At 41.8% G+C, this 21226-nt stretch overlaps 1 protein-coding gene across 3 annotated transcripts in view; it reads right to left on the bottom strand.

Moving 5' to 3' along the window:
• The window catches only part of KDR (kinase insert domain receptor), a 201015-nt gene that overhangs the window by 11714 nt on the left and 168075 nt on the right, over positions 1-21226 (bottom strand). For all 3 annotated transcript variants that reach the window (XM_068542929.1, XM_068542930.1, XM_068542928.1), the window contains 17 exons: positions 19958-20072; positions 19704-19867; positions 17621-17777; positions 16394-16517; positions 15761-15869; positions 14595-14936; positions 12424-12570; positions 11563-11694; positions 9173-9279; positions 8608-8743; positions 8146-8250; positions 6688-6801; positions 6025-6113; positions 5274-5427; positions 3245-3342; positions 845-967; positions 581-692 (listed from right to left, as the gene is read on the bottom strand). In XM_068542929.1, the coding sequence (XP_068399030.1) occupies positions 581-692; positions 845-967; positions 3245-3342; positions 5274-5427; positions 6025-6113; positions 6688-6801; positions 8146-8250; positions 8608-8743; positions 9173-9279; positions 11563-11694; positions 12424-12570; positions 14595-14936; positions 15761-15869; positions 16394-16517; positions 17621-17777; positions 19704-19867; positions 19958-20072 (2328 nt within the window). The remainder of the gene's footprint in view (positions 1-580; positions 693-844; positions 968-3244; positions 3343-5273; positions 5428-6024; positions 6114-6687; positions 6802-8145; positions 8251-8607; positions 8744-9172; positions 9280-11562; positions 11695-12423; positions 12571-14594; positions 14937-15760; positions 15870-16393; positions 16518-17620; positions 17778-19703; positions 19868-19957; positions 20073-21226) is intronic.

Raw genomic sequence — 21226 nt, 5'->3', positions numbered from 1 at the left:
TTTAACATCTTTATTGGAGTGTAATTGCTTTACAATGGTGCGTTAGTTTCTGCTTTATAACAAAGTGAATCAGCTATACATATTCATATATCCCCATATCTCCTCCCTCTTGCGTCTCCCTCCCACCCTCCCTATCCACCCCTCTAGGGGGTCACAAAGCACCGAGCTGATCTCCCTGTGCTATGCGGCTGCTTCCCACTAGCTATCTATTTTTACATTTGGTAGTATATATAAGTCCATGCCACTCTCTCACTTCGTCCCAGTTTACCCTTCCCCCTCCCCGTGTCCTCAAGTCCACTCTACGTCGGCATCTTTATTCCTGTCCTGAGGAACAGTGCCTTATTGATTTGATTTTCTCTTGCAGAAAGCCCTGAGACTGATTCTTCAATACGTTTTCACACATATATATCTTTTGTTCCTTTCTTTCTTTCTGTCTTTTTTTAGGTTTTACAACCCAAAGCTTCCAAGTAAGTTTCATCTGATAAAGGTGGAATACAGGAGAGGGAAAGGCGTACTGGGGTCACTGAATTTTATCATTTTATTTGGAGTATGGATGGAGGGACAAAGAGAAGGAACTTACCTAAGGAAAATATTTCCCAGAGCAGGACACCAAAAGACCACACGTCACTCTGAATTGTGTACACTCGGTCAAAAATTGTTTCCGGGGCCATCCATTTCAAAGGGAGGCGAGCCTACGGGGGTAGAAGACAAGGAATGAGAACCCAACTTATCACATATCTGAAGGAAAAGCTTCCATTGTCCCTGGACACAGGTCCTGAGGCTTGCTGAGAGGAGTTTGAATTCTGCAACTTAACAGATCACTGGGTGCATCTCTGAAACTTACATCTCCTTTTCTGACATAATCTGGGTCTTTATAAATATCCCGAGCCAAGCCAAAGTCACAGATTTTAACCACATTCTTCTCCGACAAGAGGATGTTTCTCGCTGCCAGGTCCCTGTGGATACACTGCAAAAAGAATCGTGTGCATTAGGACTCAACATAACTGATCTCTTCTACATCTGTTGTGACCTCATGGTTTAAAAAAAAGAAAAAAAAAAAAACCCACATTAGAAAACCAACTGATTAACAAGCACTGGGTTAAACATCTTTTATCAACTCTTCCGGAAAAAAGTCTGTAAGTTTCATTGAGACACACATCTGCTTATTCCATAAACAGCCCCAGACTCTGGAATTAAATAAGTTATAGCATGCTGATGGAGTCATAAATAGACTTCTCTTGGACACAATTAAGAATGTGTTTCTGGTCACATCCACACGTCCCTTTTGCCTGGCACCATGTACGGTTAAAAGGTGTTATTCTAAGGAGGCCCTAGAATGGGGTTTATTTTGAATGAATGCACGGAAATCAGAAACAAGGGGCTCTCCTCGGTTTGGTGCCCTTTGTTGGTTTCTCTATTCCATACGTAACCGAAGCTGGACAAGCTCTGAGAAACAATTCCCAGTGGGGCTCACCCTGTTTTCAAAGTGCTGGCTTATCATGGAGGTCTATGAAAGCACTCTCAGCCTCTCACTAGTCAAGGGGATTCTCTGGTACACAAAAAAGGAAAAGCGAATTCTCCTTGGCTTTCCTTCTATTCTTTTCTGTTCCTCAGTTTCTCTCTTCTCTGTATCCCCCTACCTTCATGTAACTTCCTACCCTAAGCAGCTTTATCTCCACCTGATAGATTTATAAGAGAACAAGAGTCTCGGGGAACATTGAGAAATGAATGAAAGGCTTAGATGAGAATTCTTATGTCAGTGGAGGAGTGATGTGTGAGCCAGGCATTACGGACCCCCTTACACCTCACATCTGTAGAGCACTTTCCTCTGAACGAGGCACAAGGATGTATTGTACGACACAGGGAATATAGCCAATATTTTGTAATAACTGCAAATGGAGTGTAACCTTTAAAAATTCTATTAAAAAAAATTTTTTTTTTTTTAAAAGCACATTGTCTGGAGTGATCAATCAAGACAGGAGACTCCAAAAAACACAGTCCTTCCTACTTTGCCCCGAACCGAAGAGCTTCCTTTTTTAAGCAACCAGGTGGTATTCAAGAAATTCAGCTGGTAGATGCAAGGGAAGTAAAAGGATCCCCCTCCACCCCTCATTCCCTTCCCCATCAAAGGAACCCTGACTAAATGGCAGGCTCTGGCCTTTAAAAAATAATAAAATAAAATCAGAATCTTCAAGAAGGGCAAAGGGCCTTTCTCTTTGGAAAAATCCTCTAAGATCCCGCTTCTCTCCCTTTCCCTTGGAAGACAGAAGACAAGAGCTCCTGGGCAGAAACCTCGGAGATCCTGAGGCTCTGAAAGTGGTGACAAGCTTTAAACTCCAGAAAAAGACATGGGTGAGGGATTTCACTCTAATTTAGGAAAAAAACACAAAGTAAAAACTTTATGTCTTTCTCCCCCAGGTAGGCTGCAGCAACTGCATTCTGTCAACTGATAATCTTTCCTGATACTTAATCTGAATTTTTGTTGTTTAATGTAAAACCATCCATTTTACCGAGGGGTGCCTCCACAGTGTTTACAACCTTTGGAATGTTTGTAGCTTGTCACATACCCACCTCAGCCTTTGTTTGGCCTACTTTTCTAATTTTAGCTCTTTCAATCGCTCTCATCTAAAGCCTGTCCTTCCTGGGTTCTAATTATGGTACTACCAAATACTTTTTGATGGATGGTGATGAATGTCAAAGAAATGAAAAACAGCCTTGCGCCAAGATATTTGCAAGGCTCAGCCCCTCACCTCTTCTAGGCCATTACTCAAATGCACATTCTCCTAAAGCCTTGCGTGTCCCCTTGGTTTAAAATCAATGTACACAAACAGAGAGGCATATGCCCACAGGAACATAACACTCCTGTATACTCTATAATTCTTTCCTGCTGATTTTTCTTCACAGTACTTACTCCCATCTAGCCTACCAGGCACTTCACTTGTTTATATTGCTTGTTCCACCCACTAGAACATAATCTCCATGAAGGTGGAGAGTTTTGCCTATTTGCTCACACAGTGTCCTTAGCGCTCAGAAGACTGCCTGCACTTAGTAGGTATTTATCACATGAATTAATTTCACGAATTCCTAATACCACTTTAATGAGCAGAAATGGGGCCTCCCCAGTAGAGCTCTCTTAACAGTGCTCCAGCAGTGGTGAATGAATGACAGTCCCAAACAAACACCAATGGCTGGCACTGGACACCTCATTTGCAAATCTGTGATGTGAAGAGATACTTTGTCTCACCTTCCGTGATGCCAAAAACTCCATGCCCTTAGCCACTTGGAAGCTGTAACAGATGAGATGCTCCAAGGTCAGGAAGTTCTTGTACACATCTTCAGAAACTGTCAGAAGACGCAGGAGGACAGAGATTGGTATTTCGGCCAGAAACTGTTTGTAAGTTTGATAGAGCAATCTTCATTTTAAAAATTGGGAGTTAAATTTCAGGAAATAGAAGCAGACAGAAAGTGCTTCTATCTTCTGTAAGTATGCTGAATCCTGATATATTATTAGCCTTCATCATACCCCTTAGCAAAAATATTGGTTTTTCCATTTTAGCCAAATTGGACGAACAAATCCAGGAGGCAAAATGGAGGAAAAACTGGCATAGATAACAGGAGGGTAAAAGCAGGCTTTTACAAATTTGCTGTTTTAAAGTGTTGTGTTTTTTTCATATACCCAGAGGGATAAACAATAGTTTTCATATCAAGGACTCTAAAAATAAAACAACAATATCCAGGGTCATCGAATCTTTTCTCTCCAGGCTTTGTCCTGGGACAAAGGCCAAAGGTAAAACCATAATCTACAATGGCTAACTAAAAATACCGGAAATATATTTACTTCTCTCACTTTTAAACTGAGAAAGGGCTGTAAACACATTAAATCTGGCCTGTGAGGATGCTTTTTTCCTTCAAGGATACGAATGAGAGACGGCAGGAACATCGAGAGAAAGATGAATTTACGTAAATTTGTGGTATTCACTTCCGGGCAACTAGTACAAAGAAACACTAAGACATTAATGGGCGTTTCAACATGATCTCTTAACTTTGGTCAGATAAGATAAGACATGGCTTCTTTCCTGAAGACAAATACCAGAGCAAATAAAAACTCAGTTGTAATAATAACCTTGTAAGTATTAAAAAGACTACGAAACTTTTTCTCAGCGACTTTCTACGTTCAGGGCTGGAGAGCTCTCCATGAATAATTAGTGAAACTCTTTCCTTTGCCACATGAAGAAATGGAGGCAAAATTCTGGGCCAATGCCCCCTCTACTCCGACTGACCCCCTCAAGCCCTTGGGTTTCCAGCTCTCTGGCCACCATTCTGTGAGAGAGAGGACAGGGCAGAAGTGGCTCCACTCAGCGTGCACCCAGTTATGTGAGGTCCAGACAACCTCCCCACGCTTTTCTAGACCAAGTTCTAGCCTCACACCGCCGGCTTGGCTTCTATGGGAAAGAAGTCAGTTTTAAGTTCTCTCTGTGGCCTCATGTCAAAGGGAACAGAAGCAGGTTTCTTCCACTATTTCATGATTGAATCCTTCTAAGCTCATGCCTCAAGAAGACCCAAATGTCAGGAAGCCCCATCTCCACCTCCATGGAGCTGTCTGCTCCTTCTGCGGGAAGCAGATATACAGTGTATCTTGAAGCTGGAAGAGGTCCTGAAAGTTAGGCTGGGAACACAGCTCCACTCATAAAGAGCACTAAAATATCATTGGAAGCATAAGTGGATAAAGAAAAGTCTATTGACCAAGACTCTTCTGATGAAATATGGAAGACTTGATAAGCCACTTGGGGTAGAAACAACAGATGCCTACACTGCCTTGCAGAAGGTTGGGTACGATGAACTGAAGGACTTCTGTTGTGCTGGTGAAACAGACAAGCTGGGACTGAACCGTTGTGGACAATGTGGCGGCTGATCAAACACCAGAGAGCCTCCTTTGCCCACCCGGAAGATGGCGCTGAGCCTCTCCTGCTGACAAATGTTGAACCAAGACTTGAAGAGCATTGGTTCGACTGGTGCCAACTGCTAAGCCCTCCTGGGGGACCGAGATTTCTCAGGCGAGCCATGCTCTGCCTCACCACGTAGCCTGCTGCTTACTTAGACCTTCCGCCCCTCACTTTTGGGGAGACTGAATGAAAGCCTCCTAGAAATTTAGGTCTCTTTCAAATATTAGGTAATACTGGACTTTTCCAGGACAAAGTTCGTTGTAACACCCTGTCACCTTGTCTGTTCCTACAAGAGCATGCATTCGGTGCAGAGGAAGCAATGGCAGGTACCTTCCTCTTCCTCCACATCACTGAGGGATTTCTCCTCCACAAATCCGGAGCTGGCTGAGCTCTGACTACTTGTGATGCTGTCCAAGCGGCGTTTAGGATCCACGGTGATCTCCCCAACGTATTCTTTCCCTTGTCGGAACCGTGCCCCTTTAGTCTATAAAGAAACCGATGAACAAACTCCTTGAACACCAGAAAATCTCTCCAATGTAGTTAAACTATAGAAACAATTGTAACTATTCAAAGAAGATGAGAGACATCAATTTCAGGATCATGGAATCTCTGGGCTGAAATTTTGGGCAAGTGTTCTACATAATAGATTTTCTTCCATAAAGCCTGTCTCTTTTCTAGCTTAGAGATAAGGGCCTTGTTACAAGTTTCACTCAGACACACTTCCAACATTAGGGCGCTTTTGACACTGGGATTGACACTCCATAGGGCCACATATGGCCAGGGCAGAGACAGAATAATCCAGAGCTGTCCTTCCACCTGTCATTCCCTACCCCTTACTCACACCCACCTTTCCGTCCTTGGCATCATCTATAATGAGTCAGTAGATTAGAGTCACAAAAATAAAACATGAGAAGTATGCGTCCTCCAGAAGGTAAAAGAGGAAGTTACAACAGCCAAGAGGTAACATGAAAAGATTCCTCACAATTTCTTTGCAGAATTTTACCAAAAAACTTAACCTGTACCACTTTGAGTTTTTCTCCATTTTACAACGTGACCACAGTTGAGTTAGGAAATGACATACCTTGTAGGGGACAAATTCATTTCTCTTGCTCCTTAAGTAAGTGGACAGGTTTCCAAACTTGCAGAATTCCACAATCACCATGAGTGGCCCTGCAGACAGCACAGCATACCAAGAAGAGAAAATGTATTTGTATTTTCTCTCGTTTCTCACCAAGTGTTTAATATATCAATGAGCTAGAAAATATCACAGAAGAGGCTACACCCTTTCACTGGAAACAGGATCATAGAAATCAGCTGACTGCATTCCCTTATGTTGTAACTTTTCTTTTTCCAAAAGGCAATTCCACAGAAGACGAACCAAAATTTCAGAAGAAAATCCACCCACTTGCTTTTCAACACAATCACCTGAGATCACTCCATTTTAGGGGGAACTACTCTTAAAGTCCTTTGTTTTCAAACTTGGAGGGAAGTTTACTCTTCTCCTCTGAACACCTATTACATAAGTAGCAAACTGTATTATAATGCTGTAGTATTTTTTAATTCACATTCTAGAATAATTTACAGTGCCCATTAAACCTCCATGAAATATATTTATATATAGGAATCTGCCAAAGTTTCCTAAGTTAAGGAAACCAAGGCCATGGGAGTTGGGTGGTTTCCCTCAAATACCAGCAGAAAAGTATATGCCAAAATCCCACAGCCAGAGCCATCTATAGACACTCACCCCCTGGCTTGGTACAGGCACCAAGAAGATTGACCACATTGAGATGGTGGCCAATATGAATGAGGATCTTGAGTTCAGACATGAGGGCTCGGTGTTCGCTGTGTGTTGCTCCTTCTACAAATACAAACAAAGAGGGAAATCATACATGAGGCATTACCTTAGGAGGATTAATGCCACACTGTGTGCATCTGTGCAACTTTCCCTCCAGGGATAATACAACTGTAACCCAACTGACAGGCTAGCTGCATTAAAAGACAAACATAAGTTATACTTTATAATTCTAAATCGAATTCTTTAAGTGCACCCAGAGTGTTTGATATTTGAAGGAAGCCATTGTGAGGTCTTTTGCAAAGTGGAGAATACATCTGCAAATGAACTCATGCCCAGATTTTCTCCTTTTACGAAACTGGATTTTCACATATCAGGTTTACTATGCTTCTTAGGGCCTGATTATTTCAGTGCTTCCTCGTAAGGAAGCAACACCATGTATTGCTCATGCGTTAGGGGCTATGCTGGAGTTCCCACCAATCTGTGCCGAGCAGGAAACTTAACAAGGGCCAGCTGGCAAAGCCAGTTGGCACATGAGGCCGATGAGGCTAAGACTGGGAGTTTGATCCTGTACAGACTGGTACACTTCCCTCTAATGCACAGACATGGTCCACACCTCAGGCCCGGATGAGCCACCTCAAAACTACATACTCCTCGGCCACAAGGGAGAAAAGGCAAAAGGACAGAGATGCCTTCAAAATGCACAAGACCCATTGGCGAAGGGTCAGTAGCACTGTCTCCATCAATGAAAGCACATCACAATTCTAGCAAAGAGCTTTATACGCATCACTCCCCCAAAATTAAAATGGCAAGACCAGAATTCCATTACGACTAGGCTTAACAATTGTTTATGAAACTTTTAATTTTAAAAATGTCCCCCTTAATCCTTTTTTTCCCAGCACAACCATTCTTATTTTGCATATTGTCTTTTATATGTGAAAATCTTTTACACATTCCAATTCTAGGGAACATGCTGTTTTTTGCATGCTGCTATTTTTACTTATTACATCAAATTTCTTTTTCCGTTTCTTGATGGTCTGTAATTATCTTACTAATGCGCTATAGTACACTAAGAAAACAGTTTTGATGTAACCAAGGTATTTTTTTCCTATAGCCGGGCTACTAAATATAGCTGTACAAGCTGTGATCTGTGCAAGGGCTCCCAGGCAAGGTGGGACGGTAGGGGAGCTCAGATCCATCCCAACTTTGCCTGCCAGGCTGTGGACCCTGGCATGAGTCTATAAAAGAGGAAATTTTTATCTAGTTTGTACAAAGGCATCGTATAGTCTGGCTGCATGTTTGGCTAGTGGGCCCACCTAGCCACAGAGCCACGGATACAAGCCTTTCATCATGTTTAAAGATGGGATGAAACAGATAGAGGGATACATCACCATAGAATTTTGCTTTTACCTTTCAACATTTTGACAGCCACTGTCTTGCAGGTTGCTGTCTTGTCAATTCCAAAGGCATCTGCTTCAATCACTTGCCCAAAGGCACCACGGCCAAGAGGCTTACCTAGAGTCAACAACAAAACAGACTTGGACTATTTCACCACCGAAGTGATAGGCAAAGATTCTGACTTGATAGGGTGACCATACATCCCAGTTTATCATGGACAGTACAGTTGACCCCCTTGTCCTGGCTTAATGATTTAACACCTCCCTCTTCCCCCTCTAAATGTCCTGCTTTGGGTGATTATGCAGGGACCCTACTTCTAAGTGACTAAATGGACGATTACTCAAATTCAAGAGATGGAATGCATTTTCTGAACCAGGATCCAACGTTTAAATAGACTAGATTTGTCATCAGCCTAAAAGAGGAAGAGATGGCCTGGTAAACCCAATATCAAATTAATATCACTTGGAAACACACCTAGTTTCAGCCGGTCTCTGGGGAATTCCCATTTGCTGGCATCATAAGGCAGGCGCTCACAATGCTCATCCAGGGGGAGTTCGTCCGGATCCATGACGATGGATAAGTAGCCCGTCTTCAGTTCCCCTCCACTGGCCTGGAAAGCATTGCTCCTTCAAGTCACACACACCCTGTTATCTGGCTGTTGTTCTGTGTGCTTGTTATTGTTGTTTATAGAAGCCCCATTCTTGGTGTCTCATTTTCTAAATGGCTCATAGTGTGTGAGAGTAGTCCTATTATAATTCTGCTCCCAGTGTCCCCTCGACCCCCAAATGAGCTCAGAATTTAATTCTTAAATCTTAATTACACTAGACAGTCCAAGCCCATTTCTCCTCTTGTTGCTTCTATCAATTAAAAGCCCAGTGGTCCAGCCAAAAGCAAGTGGGTAAGAAGGTTATTGTATAGAAATAAAATTGTGCCTATTGAGCCAATAACAATGGGAAGAATCAACTCAAAGAACCCCAGTCAGCTTTCATTAATCATGAAAACCAACGTGCATGGGACGGAAGGGAAATTATTTTGTTACCCGCTTAACGGTCCGTAGAACGATGACAAGAAGTAGCCAGAAGAACATGGCAATCACTGCAGTGCCTACTAGAATAATGACTTCCAAGTTTGTCTTCTCCTGGGCACCTGGAAAGACACAAAGGAATGAGCACCAACAACTGGAAACTCATACCTTTTGATATAAAATAACAAAGTTCCACACTAAAGCAAAATCTCAATCTTAACCAACTCAGGAAAATCCTAGACAATAGTAGTCACAAACCTCTAACTTGAATGGAGTTTATAATATTCTTAATGGATAATTTAAAGTTTGCAAAACATTGCTCATGAAAACTTCCAACAGTAAAATTCTAAAGTAATTAACAGAGAAATATTAATGTCCTAAAAGACAAACAGAAAGCATTTGGAAGAAGAGCAGACTTTGATGGAAAAAAAACAGATCATGTTCTATAGAGAAGAAAAGTATTCTATTTGGGGAAAATAAATGTTTGGTTTTATGCTGTTGGTCTATATTTTGATCTGTATGGAGTTTGCGGAAGGACTGTCTAAGAAAACAAGTAGGGAAATAAATGTAGTCCTTTGGCCAGAGAGCTATTGGTGACTAGGCACCTACAAGATGCTCGTCACTTTAGATATGTCATGTCGCTCAGTCTTCTCAATAACTCTCAGTTTTCAGATGGAGAAGCAAGCTCAGAGAGGTTAAGCTACTTCATCAAGGGCACACAGCAAGTTGATGGAACGGTCAGGAGTTAAACAAGGTCTGTCCAACACTGGCTAACATTTCACTACCCCATCCTTGTGTGGCAGGAGCCTCAGTGAGGAAAGAGAAAGAGCTGAGGGGACTGCCTCAGGCGTGGCCTGGCAGTATGAGTTTAAACATGCTCAGGAAAGGAAAGAGAAGAGAAAAAGCTGGAGGTCAGCAAGGAAAGCTGCAGATGTTCAGGACCCCAGAGGACAGCTCTGAGTGGGGAAAATTAAGCCCAGAGGAGGCTTTCAACCAAGAGTGATTAGCACAGTGGTGATAAGGAAGCAATTATCACTTAGGGTCTCCCATTGGATGAGTACAGTGTGAATCAAACTGGGCCACAAGCTGTGAGAGTGGCTCAGGCAGCCTCAAGAAGACAGAAAGACAAGTAATTAATTAGTTAGCAAAATAAGAGTTATAGTTGAGAGACAAGCACCAAGTATGCTTGGAAGTAGATTTTGTTTCTCTGGTGGTCTTACTGAAGGAGTTCTCTATTTATACATAGAGATTTAAAAGCCTGCTTGTTCATAGTAAAAAGTTCAAAGATTCAACTGTCTATATATTTGGTGCATTAATATTCCCATATGAACATTTGGGAAACTAGCAGGAAGCATTAAATATTTACCTCTTCCTTTCTTAGTATTCTCTTCTGGTGAGAAGTAAATATAATCTCTGTGCCAAGGTTACCTAGTTAGGCCTCTTGGTAACCAGCTGCAGACAGCTAACAGAGCTGAGGCAAAGCATGGGAGAGAACTGGAAGTCTCCCTTAGGATTCTGCCTAAAACATGAAGCACTTTGAAAGTGACAAAACTACCGTGTCACTTGAAATCTTTATTTGCAAGTGCAGTTTACAAAATGGTAATAAGCCTATAGATTTGAAAAGAAGTCAAGGTATTGAGATGTAATACTTGGCAACATAGATTTGACAGACTAAAGGGACTAAAATCTAGTCTTTGACGGACAAATTAGGATGAGTGCATAGAAATCCATCAGTTCCTCCATCTATCACCACCCCTCTCTTTTCCCCTTGCATACCATTCCTTCATCCACATAATACGGTTTCATTGTCCCCTGATGGGTTATTTTTAAAAAGACATAGGAATACACTTTTGAAGATAAAATATTCTGTCACAAATTCACCTTTCCCATCTGAGAAAATGCCAGATTTCACATCATTCCTGCATACACATTTAGATAAGAACCCCAAATTTTCCATTTCAGAAAAGCAATGGTCTATTGTTTACAAATGAATCTTAATTATCTTTAGTCCAATAAAAACTATGAACCTTTGTGACTATCTAGATAGCACTGACTTTCATGACTATGCAGTAATTCTACCTAATAAATATCGAGGCATAATTTTCATAACAAGTTAATTAAGCCATTCATATGAAGAAAGAATCAGGGAAAGGAGGACATTCCACCCGCCTGGCTAAGAATTTTTCCACAGTGAGAACTGCGGGGATAGAAATGTGATGAGAGCAGAATTAAAATAATATTAATTATGTTTTCTGGTTAAAATAACATATACTTATAGTAGAAAACATACAAAGTACAAAGAATATTAAAACCACCCATAACCCTCCTGCCCAAAGTATATGAGTATATATAAGATACAAGCTAATTTTTAAAAACCACCTGATTGTCTATGAATTCCCACTGACCTTCCACTATGAAAAACGCCTCCACTTTTGCACACCCGAGAACACTGCATGCCTGGCAGGTGTACAGGCCTTCATCCTCTTTCCTCACCCTGCGGATAGTTAGGTTCCGGTTCCCGTCTTTTAGCACGATGCCTGAGAAAGGGGGAAAATGATGGTTTTGATTTATGATGTGGTCTGGTAGAGTTTTTCAGGACAAAAAAAATTTTAATGTAAATGTTTCCCTTTATCTTGGGCTATTATCTAACTCTAAAAAGAGTCATACAGGGTCAACTGCTGTCTCAGCACCCCTGGCTTCCCCGAGAATTCAGCAGGCTCTGAATACTCGGGTTCCGAGTGTATGAGATGAGCCAGACCATGGATAGTAATATTGCTTTCTGTTCTACCTAAAACAAATCAAGAAACCATATGGATTTTATACTGTATGACACTTCTATGTGGAATCTAAAAAATAAAACAAACTAGTGAATATAACAAAAAAGAAACAGACTCACAGATATAGAGAACAAACTAGTGGTGACCAGTGGGGAGAGGGAACAGGGGAGAGAGAGGCAAGACAGGGGTAGGGGATTAAGGGGTACAAACTACTATGTATAAAATAAATAAGCTACAAGGATATATTGTACAGCACAGGGGATACAGTCAATATTTTATAACTATAAATGGAGAATAATCTTTAAAAATTGAGACTCACTATGCTGTCCACCTGCAAATTAAATAATATTGTACATCGATATACCTTAATAAAAATAAATAAATAAATGAGTAAATAAATCATTTTTTTAAGAAAGAAATAATATGGATTTTAGTTAATATCTCTAGGAAAATTTTGCAGCCAAAAAGAGACCGACATGCTCTATTCACCTGAATCTTCCACAAGCGTCTCATTATCTTTGAACCACGTAATCTGTGGAGGGGGATTCCCAGACGCTGTGCAGGAAACTTCGATGGTTTCACCAATACTTGTTGTCTGGTTCTCCAGGTTTCCTGTGATCGTGGGTGCCATGCGCTCTACGCACACGCGCAAAAAAAAAATCATAGGACCTTTAGTTATAAGTTTTGAAGTGGTTTTCATATCAGTAAACTATTAAGCCATTTAGTAAACTGTTAATTTACTAAGCCGAAAATACACAGAGGTTGATAACTGGAGCATTGTTCATGGCGTAAAGTTAAATGAAACAAGTCAGTCAGTTCAGACGGATTACCGCATCTCTTTGAACATTCATATTAGTGATTCAAGCTGGTAATCACATCACAAAATAAAAGTTGTCACCCTTGACTTCCCTCCAAATAAATAAATAAATTCTAGCCAGTGACACACAAGAATTCTGCCATGTTTCTCTTGGAAAGTACATAACTTCAGTGTAATTCAACAAAGAATGCCTTATATTTATTTGGTACTTTTTACAAAACACAATTGCCCTGTTTCTGTTTTTCACTATCAACCCTATGGTGGGCAGTATTAGCCTTATTTTGCAGATGAAAGGGGTTAAACAACTTATCCCCGTCCTTATAACTAAGTAAACAGTTGAACTCAGCATTTCCACTAAAACACAGACAAAACAATGATACTCTAAGGAAAGTCAAAGATTTTTTAAAAAATGAAGCGCATAGGTACTTGTTTAAATGTACAGGACAACTTTAGATTTAACCTTTCCTACAAATCATCAAAGTGCTGTGGAAATATCTTGTCCAAACCAACTGAACATCGAAAAGAATCCTGCTGGAAGAATCCACTTCAACATTTAGCAAAATTAGATTACCTCAATGGTGAACTACGCTGGGGCTTAAGCAAATGGACTCTAGTCTATTTCCAAGAATAATTTTTGGAAAACAACTTGGGAGCCCTTAGAGAGCAAACCAGCTCATTGTGAGCATGTATTTCCTGGGCATGGCAAAGCCAGGAACCTCCTTCACATCTCTTTCTGAATTTTTTCATTAGCTTGAAACCAGACCAGTCACCAAGATGAACAGAAAAACCATGATCATATATGGGGTGTGATTTGAAGGGCCTTGGGATGACTTCACTCGAAAACATCTCTTCTTCTGACACCAGAGTCTCAACACTAGCAAAATCTATCCTAGTGCCTGTCTGAAAATACCTCTGAAAATATGTCAAGGCCTTTGAAAATATTATTCCTCTAAAACTTCGGTATAAATTCGTTTATCTGGGCAGTTCCCCCTTCCCGACAGTTAAAAAAAAAAAACAAAAACAGAACACATGCATCCTAGAAACTAGGAAGGGACACTAGGGAGAGGAGAAAATGGAAGGAGATAGCACAGAGAGACTCCCCAAATTTGACTGATTTCCCCAGAGACAGAGCCGTGTTTGCATGGATTTTGTGCAAGGCACGGGGTTAGAGGAGGTGTAGCGAGTGACTCGGTGTGGGACTTACAGAGCTTTCTGCTCACTAAAATGCTCATCTCATTGACCGTGAGCTGTACCACAGAGGTACAGGCACTGAGTGCAGCATCCCTCCCAGAGGCTCTCACAGGTCTTAAACAACCCCATCACCACACTCTTCAGGCAGCAGATGTCTTATCAAGCACGCAGTATGTGCCACTATGTTCTATGCCTGGAGCTCAGCAAAGAGTAAAACAGGAACAACCCCTGTCCTCATGGACACAGAGACCTCACTGTACTCCACAGCCCAGCAGTTGTCTGTGTTCTCACTCTGTCCGCCACTATGAACTTCCGGCACCCTCCTAGCTCACGGTAGGCATTCACAAATATGTGTCTATTTAAATAACTGAATGCCCAAGAATGAGGCAGAAACTTCCCTGGTTTAGGGGAATCCCTTGCAGATAGTAGTGAGTGACCCCACCATCAGGGTTGGAAAGAATGGGGTTATTTTCTCTTTTTAATACATCACTTCACCATGATTGGCTTCCTTCTGCCTTGAGGACTTTCGGTAAGATAAGTGCTCACCGGTCTACTTCATAAGCTGCTAGAGGACAATCTTCACACAGCCCCTGAAAGCATTACATTTACGGCATCCCAACTGCTTCTGGATGGTCCAGAGTTACCTCCCTACCTAGGACTGTGAGCTGCCTGGCCACGCAATGTCTTTTCTTGGTCTTCCTGTCCTGAGCAAAGCAGATGTAGTCTCCTTGGTCCTGCAAGGATGCATTCTGCAGCTCCATGATCAAAATGTCATTTGTGCTATTAGAGATCATCGTGGCATTCATTCTCCAAAGAGCATCCAAGTTCTTGCAGACAGGTGTGGGCAGCTCTCCCACGTGGATGGGCAGAGCCTGTGGGCCAAGTTTGTACCATGTGAGGTTCTCAAACATAGTTCTGTCCGCGGAGCACCACAGAGACACGCTCTCCTGCTCGGTGGGCTGGGTGCCGGGTTGCAAAGTGATTTCAGGACCCCCTGAAATGTAAAACCCATGCTTAGAAGACAGTGATTTAACTTGGGCAGCACACTATTGCTTCCTTGTTGCCTTCAGTCTGCGATAAAGCACCAAGAGAAGTGAAGCTCTGGCATTCCCAGACGATGGAATACAAGGAGACAACCAAACTGGACGATTCCAGATTCAAAATGTATTATTCTACCAAACTACATTATTTGGAAATGTAAATGAATTCCTCAGATATATATGAAATCTCCACTTTGAGCTCTAAGCACGGTTTTTAAGATTTAACCACCCCCCCAATTCAAAGCAGACAATTATAACTTGGGATTTAAAAAATTAATTCCTCATTAATATATAACACTCACTGACAGGAAAACTATGTTTATTACAGTGAATTAGCTCAGACTGAAATATTTTATTCCATCCAGTCAGCTAAAGCTGAGCCATAAAATTAAGATGGACAAAGTCGGTAGTATTGGGAAGGCACTGCTCCAATGTCATTACAATTGCCTCCCAAAAACCCAACCTTGTCAGCTGTTCAATAGCAAGCGCATAAATGTTGACTGAACCTCTCTAAGCCAAGCACTGTGCTACACTCTGATGGCAAAGACAAAAATATGATGCAGGACTTAAGCTTCAAAAGCACGTGTGAAACCATACTCCCTCTCCTGTGAAGTCAGATGTACTGACTTCACGTGAGCCCAGGAGCTACCGGAGGAACTCTCCTTTATGAACAAAGGCATCAATTAGCCATCCAACTCCCCTTCCTAAAGCCACGCCACTCGTGGGAATGGCCAGGGCAACAGAGTATCAGACAGCCCAGCCCCTGGAGAGCACTTACTGGTCACGTGGAAGGAGATAACCCTCTCTCCTCTCCCAGCTTTGTTCACCGCTTCACATTTGTACAAAGCGGATACATTGGCTGCTTGGATAACAAGGGTACTTACAGTCTGTGAAAAAAACAAATCCCAGGCCATAAACAATGGAGGCTGTGTTTACGCACGTGCATTCAGACTAAAATTCAGCATCCCCACCACTGCTGCGACCTGCCCACTCCATTCAGACTCCAGCACTGACCACGCTCAAATCTGTGCAATTATAATTATGCTGGTGCAGCTCACACATCATACAAAATGAGCTTTGGAAACCATGGAATAAAGAATGTGTTTTAATACAACATCACATACCTTTTCTCATTTTCATGTTTATAAAATCAGAATTACCATACATCCTATGTACAGAGTTAATGGCATATGTGTTTTATTTTTCTCTGATACGGTAACAATAAGTCAATGGTGTTTCTAAAAGTTAATGGTGTTTTCAAACTGACTTAATATGCTAGTATTTTATCATCCAATTTCTTTGACGATCAATCGCCAATATTCCTCACACATTGATATTATTTTACCCTGCTTTCACTCCATCCTTCCATAAAAGAGAGATAGATTTTCAGATTAAACAACTTCAAACTCACTTTGTTTTTTCCTTCAATTAGGGCAAATTGATTTTTGTTGACTTCGATTTTGTTTCCCCCCTGGAAGTCCTCCACGTTTCTCCATTCTTTACAGGTATGTGGGTTTGTCGTTAAGGCAGCTTGGCTATAAGAAAGAGGTAACAGATGATATCATGACTTAATTTTTCTTTAATTCATATCAATAGCAAGGAAAGGAGTCAGACTTCGGTTATTACGTTCTTAGAAATAACTTCCAACGCACCCTACCACGTTACAAGACTTGGCGCCAATTAAAAATAGGCCTCAGCAATGAAGGAAAAGGTTCTAGGTAGATTCATTCAGGATACAGGAGGGAAGCAGCTATTCTGGGAACAAACCTCCATTCATAAATTGGATCGACAAGACAATTCAAGTTAATTTAGTTCAAAGGAAGGCAAGGAAACTAAGAAGCCATTGGGCTTCTTAATCTCCCTGGGACTGTGGCCTTTGTGTAGGAAATGGTCAGCATCTGAGGAAGAAACTAAGAGAGGCCATCTCAAAAACAACAACAGGAAGTGAACTGCTTAGGGTGGTGGTGGGTGACTTGTTGTTGTTTTTTTTCCTAAGGATGTCTGGACTTGTGTTAGGACCTGATAAGCCGGGCCTGAGGCTCCGAGGTCTACCACTCCCTTGCATCCATCAGCACTTCCTCTGAGATGTACCTTCTCACAGATAAGGAGATTGTGGTATTCACCGGTTGATTGGTATAAGGAGAAAAACCAAAGACTGGCAATTAACAAAGTGAGCAAAGAAACTGCATTCAGAGAGATGGACATCAGGGCCAACCTGAAGAGAGAGCTAGCTAATCTCAAAGCGCGATACCCCAAGGAACGACATCTCCTAAAGACGTAAGCACAGAGAAAGACGGAAGGAGATTAAGAGTACCACTTGAGGGATAACCTTCTTAGAGATAGTCTTCTTGGCTTAGAATGGTGTCATATCATAGCTTGGCTATGTCCATCGACAGAGGAATAGATAAAGAAGATGTGGTACATATATACAGTGGAGTACTACTCTGCCATATAAAGAATGAAATAATGCCATTTGCAGCAACATGGATGGACCTAGAGGTTATCATACTAAGTAAGCCAGACAAAAACAAATACTGTAGGATATCACTTACATGTGGAATCTAAAAATAAAACAAATGAATAAATTTTTTTTTTAATGCAAAAGAGCAGGAAAAATAAAGGGTGTGGCCCTACTCACGTGGGCTGGTAGGTACACTCTGTTTCCAGCTGCCAGTACCAGTGGACGTGACTGGGGGGAGGAACGGCATAGATCGTGCACGTCAGCGTTTGGGAGGTGCCATACTGGTAAGAGTCCACGGGAGAGATCAGAGATTTCTCACCAATCTGGGGTGGGACTGGAGATGGGAAAGACAGCTTTTGAATTGTCAATCAGCTTTGAGGAATGGAAAGTAGAAGTTTTCAGCAACTAAAGCCTGTGTTTTTCCAAGCATAGAATTTTTGCCCCCATTTGCTTTTTCAAAGAACATCTAGATTTGGAAACAGGACACCTGACTTCTAGTGATACTCATGATAACAATAATAATAAACTAGTAAGTTGAGTGACTTTGTGCCAGTCTCGTCACCCTGTGCCTCACCTTTTTCTCATCTACATTACAGAGATCGTTCTCCTCATCCTCCCAATTTCACAAGATCAGACAAGGCTCCAGGAAGAAAATAGTTGTGAATAATACAGTAGGTACACGTATTATGTACTGAGCATTGTTCTAAGTGCTTTACATCAATTAATTCATTTACATCAATTAATTCATTTAATCCTCACAGCCACTGTTATTGTCCTCCACTTTACACGTGGGAAAAATTAAAAAGTGAAATGACTTGCCCAAGGTCACCCACCACGCCTGCTTCTCCATCTCTCCCTCCTTCTTCCCCTTCCTTCCTTTCTCCCCTCCTCTCTCCCATCCTTTCTTGTTTTCTTCCCTTCCTCCCTCCATTCCTTCCCTGTCTTTTCCTCCTTCTCTCCCTTTTTTCTCTCTTTCTTTTTTTGGCTCCAAAGTCATTAATGCGAAACTATCTTCTCATCACTACCAACCTAAAGCCTCAGATTATACTTTCAAACCTTGACTTCTTTTTTTATCTTTGCTTTATAGAGCAGGATAAATGCTAGGGTGAATCAAACGTTTAGTGACTTCCTGGATGAATGAGATGGAGTTATTCACTGTCCATTTTTACATCTTTATTTCTTGTTCCTTTCCTTCTCCCCACCCTACTTTTCAGCTTCCCAGCTTCTCTATACTCCCCAAACTCCTACACCCAAGTGGCTCCTAAGTGACATTTCTGGAAACTCTTATCTTTAAAATACTCCCTGAAGCTGATGTCCCAGCAAAGAAACGAAGCCAAGCTCAGCAGACATACAGAGCTTGGCAGGATATACAGGGAAGCACCTTAATGTCACATGAGAAGATCCTGAAGTTTTAATCTGCCATGACAGTAGAAAGCACAAAGAATTACAACAGAGAAGCATTTCCCAACCTGTGTTTGGAGCAAGATATTAATGGATGTATGGGGGAGGGTTGCTCTGGTCAAATAAGTTTGTTAAACCTTGGCTTCTCTATGTCTCCCACCCACCACTGGAGAATGGCAATATACTATGTCCATCAACTTAGCATCTCCCGCATTTACTTGACCATGATGCCCTTTTCCTCCCCACCCGGAGTACTTATTGTAAATGAGTATCTTTCAGTTTGGAAAAATAAAGTTCAAATCATTCTTAAATCAAAAACTTAATATCTCCCCCTTTATAGCCTCAGAGTCAGATCCCAGACTCCTGTTGAAAAAAAAATTAAAACACTTCCAACCAGCCAACAGTGTCCACCTGCAAAAGGCTTCTGCATTGGAATCTGCCTGTGCATCACTGATACATCAACCCCCAAATCAAACTAGCAGCTTCCCACAAAAGCCAAGAAGAGTCTTAAACATTTGCATGCCAGGAGCACAATTCAAAGGTACTGCAACTGGAGCCTGATGACTGTCCCTGTGGGCACTCTTATGTCACAGCATTTAGCCATTGGCTGCACCATCTACTTTAGGCTCGAGTTCGACCACCAAATGGTTCATTCACATGGCCTCTTAAGCAAACATGTCCAGAGCATACTGCCCCACATCTCACTTCAGCCGCACTGTCCTGGATCATTTTTATACACCGGAGCTACTCATGATGTAAGTGAGGCAGAGATACCAAAGGAATGGTGGCCTGGCTCTTCAGGAGGACATAATCATACTCTTTATAATAGATAAAGAGAAGGAAAACTGAATGGACTCACCATTCACAACCAGAGATACCACGTGGCTCTGTTTCTCCTTTGAAATGGGATTGGTAAGGATGACAGTGTAATTTCCTGTATCTTTTTCACTCACTTCCATAATGGTCAGTACGTGCCCCACTTTAATTGTGTGATTGGACTCAATGGGTCTTCCATTTTTATACCTGTGGGGAAAAACAAATCCCAGAAATGAGTCCGATCTAAGGATCTGCTTTCACGTGGAACAAGGCTTTGCATTTATTTCCAGTCGTTACCATTTTATTTCTGGAGGAGGGTAACCAAGGCACTTCACAGGGACTCTGACACGGTCTCCCACGGTGGCTTCCACCAAAGATTCCATGCCACTACCGAAAGCAACAAAAGGTTTTTCTGGAAGAAAATAAAAATCATTTTTCTCATAAATGGCAACTTCTTATAAATGGCCATTTGGTTTAGTTTTTCATTTCAAGTGAAGAGTCAAAGACCTTGGGGGTCTGAGTCACTGCTGTTCAGAGAGTCCCCATCTCACCCTTCTACAGGTCCCACCCCAGGTTCTCCCTCACCTGTGGTCTCTGCGTTAGCTTTTCTCTCTCCCCAGTCTGCTCCACAAGTCTACCGAGCACTCAGATCTCACTCAATTCAAGCATTTGCTTCTCTGTGAAGCTTTCCCTACGTCCCCCAGGGGACCTTGGGTGCTCCTTCTCCTCTGCTCCCATGACACCCTATACATACCTCCCATGTGCCCCAGGACTCAGTCCTCTGACCTCTTCTCTTTACCAACACCTTCCTCTTGTCAATTACACATTCCTCCTAAATCTATATCTCCTGCCCCTGACTTCCCTGGGTTCTAGGTTAATATATTAAAGTCTCCACTTGGATGTTTAGTGGGCACCTCCAAATGAAGCCACCCAACCCTGTGTCCCCAAATCCTACTCCTCTTCCTATCTTCCCTGTCTCGGTTAAGAAAACTACCGTTCACTCAGTTGCTCACACTAAAAACGCAAAGGTCATCTTCCATTCTTTTTCTCTTATACCCCGCAGCCAGGGAATCGACAGGCAAACCCTATTGGCTCTATCTTCAAAAATACATCCAGAATCAGGTCACTTCTGACCACCTCCACTTCTACCACCCTTGTCTAAGCCACCCACCATCTCTCACCCGGATGACTGCAATTAGCCTTCTAACTAGTCTCTCTACTTCTGCCCTTACTTCCCTAAAGTATTTCACATTAAAATAACCCACATAGTGAGCCTATAAAAAACATAAGCCAGAGCATGTCTCTCTCTGCTCAAAACCCTTCTATGCATTCCCATATTATAAAATCCAACCCCTTATGAAGGCCTATAAGTTGGATGCCATACAAATTATCATCTAAACTGAGACGTTTACGTGAGTGAAAGAGAATAAATGGGAAATTAAGTTATTTTCTCAAAGCCCCACAGAAAGTAACTAAATACAGGTTTCCCCAATTGCAAGGCCCATGCTTATTCAAGGAAGCCCCTCAGCCTTGCGATCAAATGAAAACTTTAAAATGATCTTAGAT

The sequence above is a fragment of the Eschrichtius robustus genome, chromosome 4 (assembly GCF_028021215.1).
Source record: "Eschrichtius robustus isolate mEscRob2 chromosome 4, mEscRob2.pri, whole genome shotgun sequence".
In the NCBI taxonomy this organism is placed as follows: domain Eukaryota; kingdom Metazoa; phylum Chordata; class Mammalia; order Artiodactyla; family Eschrichtiidae; genus Eschrichtius; species Eschrichtius robustus.
Note: the sequence above shows the minus strand (reverse complement) of the source record. Positions and strands in the feature narration are given on the sequence as shown.